The sequence below is a fragment of the Anoplopoma fimbria genome, chromosome 8 (genome assembly GCF_027596085.1).
Source record: "Anoplopoma fimbria isolate UVic2021 breed Golden Eagle Sablefish chromosome 8, Afim_UVic_2022, whole genome shotgun sequence".
In the NCBI taxonomy this organism is placed as follows: Eukaryota; Metazoa; Chordata; class Actinopteri; order Perciformes; family Anoplopomatidae; genus Anoplopoma; species Anoplopoma fimbria.
In genome coordinates, this window is record NC_072456.1 from 12856389 (window position 1) to 12862609 (window position 6221).

The 6221-nt window shown below is 40.6% G+C and overlaps 1 protein-coding gene across 1 annotated transcript; it reads left to right on the top strand.

The window, feature by feature from the left end:
- The first annotated feature begins 660 nt into the window (after positions 1 to 660).
- abhd8b (abhydrolase domain containing 8b) lies at positions 661 to 4293 on the top strand. The gene is made up of 4 exons (XM_054602955.1): positions 661 to 1457; positions 2165 to 2335; positions 2959 to 3175; positions 4015 to 4293. The coding sequence occupies exons 1-4, from the start codon at positions 661 to 663 to the stop codon at positions 4291 to 4293; spliced, it is 1464 nt and encodes a 487-aa protein (XP_054458930.1).
- Positions 4294 to 6221: the final 1928 nt, after the last annotated feature.

A 6221-nucleotide genomic window follows, 5' to 3' on the forward strand; every position in this document is an offset into this window, starting at 1 on the left:
ATGAGCCTAATTTTAAACATTTAAGTAATCTAACTCTCGTTTATTTTCTAGTATGATTTACTTATTGGGCCATATTACCAAAAAGTACCATTCATTTCGTTTGGTTGTTTCGTGGTTTTGACAGTATGGTAGTATGTGCCACTGCAGAATGATCACATGGCAGACAGCTTTAACTCAAGGAGCTATTACTGGTCCCGTCTATTTATACCCCCAAAGTCTGCGCTGAGGGAAGATGCTGCTCAGTTACGTCTGACAGAGAGTCGCAGTGGTGTGAGTTGTAATTAGATGCAAGATTGTAAACTCAAAATAACTTGTTTTCCTCGTTGAACACACACATACACACATTTTGATCTATTGCTTATGTGTTTTTTAACTCCACCTTTGTCTAATTATTTAATGGTATACAGAGTGTGTTTGTTTAACATTTTACTGTTCACAAAGCAATTATTCTTCGATTGATAGGTTTCACTTAAAGATATTTTACCAGTTTTTACTCACCATATAGTTTGAATAGTTTTAAGTTAAATGGAGTACCTGCTTGTAAACATGGATCATTTAATAATTCATGTGCTTTTGGCTTTCTGTGACATTTCTGTTTTGTTTATGTGTGTTGATTAATGTGTGTTTTTACATGAATGTATTCCCGACAGACTGGCAGCCATGTTGACACGCTTTATGGAGGGTCTTCTTTGCTGCCTCCCCTCGAAGTCGGCTAATGTTGTGGTTCCTGTAGAAACCTCAGAATCCACGGATGGCTATGAGTTTGTGGAGGTGAAACCAGGCCGTGTCCTGCGCGTTCGACATATCATCCCTGACCGGCCGGTGGTGGAGGAGCCCACTGGACCCGGTGGGACTGTCAGCTGCAAACGAAAGATCACAGTATATCGTAATGGACAGCTTTTCATTGAGAACTTGGGTGACAGGGCAAGTGCAGAGCTGAAAAACTGCCAGAATGGAGAGGCAGAACCAAACAGCACTGTAGAGGTTGAACTTACAGACTGTGGTAAGTCCTCGGTGCCCGTCAGCATCCCTGAGGTCGGGGCTGAGTCTGTCAAAGCTGGAAAAGATGGGTCAGCTGAAACAGTAGCAGGAGGAGAGGCACCTGCTGCTGGGCAGACTGACCAGTCGCAGCAACCCAGGAAGCGCAGGAAGAAGCCCAAGCGCACTGTGGTGATCGACTGTGAGAGGAAGATATCGGCCTGTAAGGGGACACACGCAGACGTGGCTCTGTTCTTCATCCATGGAGTGGGAGGCTCTCTGGACATCTGGAAAAGCCAGCTTGACTTCTTTTCCAGGCTGGGCTATGAGGTGATCTCCCCGGACCTTGCAGGTCACGGAGCCAGCTCAGCACCGCAGATAGTTGCTGCATACACTTTCTATGCCCTAGCTGAGGATATGAGACTCATCTTCAAGAGATATGCACGCAAGAGGAATATTCTCATTGGACATTCTTACGGGTAAATTTAAGATCACAACATTCAGAAGACTTCAGGACTTTGCCGAAAAATTGTTAAACATCACAATTAAAGTGAGGAAGCGAAAGACACTTAACTGCATATGTATCAGTTTTGTTGAGCTTAATATTAAACCCAGACATGCAACGTTAGAACGTTTCTCATTAACATATTGTGTAATCACATCAAATGAACTGAACATTGACGTTTGAGTTTATACTTTGATAATTGCTTAATCATTTCATAAAAAACTTACTAAACACGCTACGTGTGTAGTAAGTTCCACTTGCAGCAACATTGATTATAATTTAGCAAAAGTTACAGAGTTGCTTAAGGTTTTGGACAGTTGGTTAAATGAAATAAGGAATTTGGAGAAGTTGCTTTGGGCTCTGGAAGATAGTGATGTGTATTTTCCACTATGTTCCGACATTATACACAGTAGACTGAAGAATATGTGATAAGTAATGGACACTGTCACTTACTACATCACTCACTGTTTATTTTACTGTTACAGCCAATTAACATTATAATGTTACAGAGCTTTAATTTCTTTTTTAGTATTTGCTTCATATTCTCCAAATACTCACATCCAAAAACACTTTCCAGATATGCACAATCAAACTAAAAGGCCACTACCACAAAATGAAAAGAATGGTTACCTTGATTCTTCTATCCTGTCTTGTAACCGGTCGTCTGCTTTGCTCTCCTAGTGTGTCGTTCTGTACCTTCCTGGCCCACGAGTACCCGGAGCAGATCCACAAGATGGTGATGATCAACGGAGGTGGTCCCACAGCTCTGGAGCCCAGCCTCTGCTCCATCTTCAACCTGCCCACCTGTGTGCTTCACTGCCTCTCGCCACTGCTAGCCTGGAGCTTTCTCAAGTACGACACACAGCAACGCAACAGTAACAGCAACAATTCTACCTGCCAAAACAATTACTATGCATAAACATATAATCGCTCTCCTATGCTATTTTACGTGCAACATCTGTAGCCAAAGCTTGTATAACTGATTGTTATAAGGTATTATGAAATACAATTTAATGTAGGTTAAAGCTGCAGCAAGTAGCTCAAATTGATGAACATTTATTCAGAGTTAATGAAAATTAATTATCACATTTGGACGAATAAAATAAACAAAAACAATGAGCATCATAAACATTCTCTATTGTACTCATGTCAAGGTAAAATATGATATGCTCACCTAATGAGCCGAGGTCCAACGCTGACCGCGTCTCTTCCTGTCCATCAGACCAAAGATCTAATTTATAATCACCAAAACTAACCTAGCAGCTGTTATCAAATGAACAACAACTGTTCCAAATGAGATACCCAAACATTAATGTTTCTGGCTACAGTCAGATGCGATAATTATGCAAATTTTACCTTAATGTGGCACTGTGTTGAGTTCATTTCACCCATAGTTTAATGTCGTCAGAATCCTGTTTTTTGTCGTTTAAGCCATTTGTAATTCAGGTAAATCTCCTCTGCTCTGCCCCCGACAGGGCTGGCTTCGCTCGGCAGGGTGCCAAGGAGAAGCAGCTGCTGAAAGAAAACAATGCCTTCAACGTGTCTTCCTTTGTGCTGCGCGCCATGATGAGTGGGCAGTACTGGCCTGAGGGGGATGAGGTTTACCATGCTGAACTCACAGTGCCCATCCTGCTGGTCCATGGCATGCATGACAAGTTTGTCCCCATTGAAGAAGACCAGCGCATGGCGGAGGTGAGTGCTCCTCTTCAACCCCCAAAGCCCAAGATTCAAACTGCAGGGATACTGATGCTACTCAAGACACTGCTGTCATATTTTAAGCTCTTTTGTCCAGATCACAATAATTAAAATTGGAGCTAAAATATTTAATTCTTTGATGGCTTAGCCCTTAAAGCACCATTTATTTAACATTTCCTCTGTTTGATTTTCTAAACTACACAATATCTACCATATTGTGTTTTCATACCATAAGAAAACTAATGGAAAAAGACTCTCTGGAAGGAAGGAAAGTCAATTTAAAAAATCACTGGCTATAACTCATATTTTCATATCAACAATGGATCACATGAAAACTGAGCTAAAAGTAGAGCAATTTGATCCAAATCCTCTTTTTCTGCTGGATTTGGAAACAGTTCAATGTTTGCTAACTAAGTTGCCATAGAACAACTTAGATGGAGATACTGTATGTTCCTGTTGTGTTAACAGCTGGTTTCTGCAGCCACCAAGTGGCCAAATAAATCTAGAGCACAATTTTTTACACCTGGCGGTTTGTTGCCTGCCTAAATCTCTAAAGTATCCCCCAAAAAAGGTTTAAGGTGTGCTTTGGACATCAATAGTCAACAGTCTAAAGTAAAGTATACACTGTAAAGTACAATATTGTTTTGTTAATGGGATAGACATTGCAACCATCTACAACTCCCTGAGCTTCAGGGACTAGAATAACTCACTGAAAAAAGACAGAAAACTAAATTAGAAGAACTAATTATTCCCTTCAGTGAACTCAACAATGCTGTATATTGTAAAAAAAATTATACTATTTTAATTGCTGAATTTTGCTTTAAACTGTCTGTCAGATCCTCCTAATGGCCTTCCTGAAGGTCCTGGAGGACGGCAGTCACATGGTCATGATGGAGTGTCCTGAGGCTGTCAACACACTCCTGCATGAGTTCATCCTGTGGGAGCCGACCACCCCTCCACCGCCGAAGAAAGAGTCCAAAACACGTCCAGAAACTGCCAAAGCCCAATCGGACAACACCAAGGCTACATCTGACCCTTCCCAGGTCCGACCTGCAACCGCAAGGCAGACCTCATCAAATGGCGGCACAGAGGAGAAGCGAGACAGCAAGGCCTGAAGATTAAAGCTGAATCTTCCAACGGGTGTTACTCCATATAATGGCTGGCCATGCTCTTTGCGGGTCCTGATAATCTGAGCTGGTTTCAGCTGGTGAACCTGATGCCAAAAGAGCCAGTTTATCTGAAATTGTCCAGCTGAATGTTGGACAAGTGAGGATGTGACACAATGCAGGGAATTAAAGTTAGGGATCCAGTTATGTCAGCTGCGGAGCTAAAGGACAGAGGAAAAAGGAACTTCAATAATGGATGCTGGAGGTCCATTCCTCAGCTGACAGCTTCCTGTCCTCGACATACATCAGGGTGGATGGAGCTGTGCCTTGAAGTGGAGGGTGGTGATGATGCCAGGGTAGATAGACACAGAGGCAGTAGCCTAACATATTGTCATGAGGGCGAGGGTGGAAATTAACAGCTGTCAAGCGGCAAAAGTGATACAATTTGACTTTTTTGGACAAATCAAAAAGTGTCCCTTGCCACACTGACAGCTACATTTTAGAAAGGATTAACACTTGATGGCCTGGTCTGACTAAATAAAGCTAAATTAATGATATGTATGAAACATGCTCCTGGTTGACTACCTGTTACGCTGCCCTACGTAATGCAACGCTGCAGTAAAGCCAAAAACCTTATGGAAACAAGTAAGCCTACTTGATGTTTAATATCAAATCGTGACATGTTGAGCTGTGAAATGTGTGTGTGCATGTGTGTGTGTAGCTCAATTATTCCATCACATATAATGATAGATTTGTAATCTAACTTTTTGTAGAGGTGAGAGTTTTACATGTACAAAGAGTGTTTTATGCTTCATACAAAATAGCACTGAAAACAAAAATGGGAAGGCCTTTCTCATTCAAACATGTACATTTAGTATTTTGGCAATTGTTTTGTTCTTCGGCACCTCTAAGAGGTGAACCAGAACATTATTTTGGCACAGTCCAATAGAAGGTCACAGGATTAGAAGTAGCCTTACCTACTACTCACACTAGTTTTGTGATTTATCCGCCTCTGGTTCTGTTCTGTGTGACTACATTTTGACTTGTGAAACTGAACAAGTGAAGAATGATAAAGAAAGGAGTTAAAGTAAATTTGCTGCTTCCAAGAATTCAAAATATGTTTGTTCAGTCAAGTGTTTCCTGCTTAATGTAGCAACAGTTGAGGCTCAGCAATGAAATATAACATTATAGGGACAGAAGATTTAGCACAAATCTCTTGTGCATGATAAGTATTGGGATTCATCAGGGAAGTGAGACAGCAGGGTTCAACAGACAACAGAAATACACCCAAAACTGTAGCAGTTTGTTCAAAATATTTAACTATGTAGCCATGTGCTGTTACTGTAGCATCTTTGATAATTAAAATCCACCACAATAATAAGTGACCCAAAGTTTCTGACATCCTTATCAACGTCCATGTGGTAAAAGATTGGTTCCTCTATTTCCTGCAAAAACAACAGTGTGTAGGCAGTTGTTTGATATATTATACTAATATATTATACATACTGTAGCGGCCCGTCAATGCTAGAAGATTTGAATTAATTAATTTATTGTTAGAGATATATATTCAGCATATATTTCTCCCCAAAACTATGCTATTCTACAATGTCATCTTTTTTTTACTTGGAGAAATAAAGTTACCCTCTATAAAAGCATTATATTAGTGCAGATGTTTTTGTTTAAACTATTGTTGAGTCTGATGTATGCACAGTACATTGAACTCCACAGGGCAGACAGCTATGAAATTCTCTGTGACTGTTTCGTGACCACTGCAATAACATGTGTATGTCTAAAGATTAGCCGAAATGTTCTCAGTGCTGTGATAGTTGTGGTATTTATAATGTTACCAAACTTCTGAGCTTCTAACAAAGAGTCAGAAGTTTGATTTTAAATAAGTATGAATGAAGTGCAGATGTTCTCTCTGATTCAACAGTGTT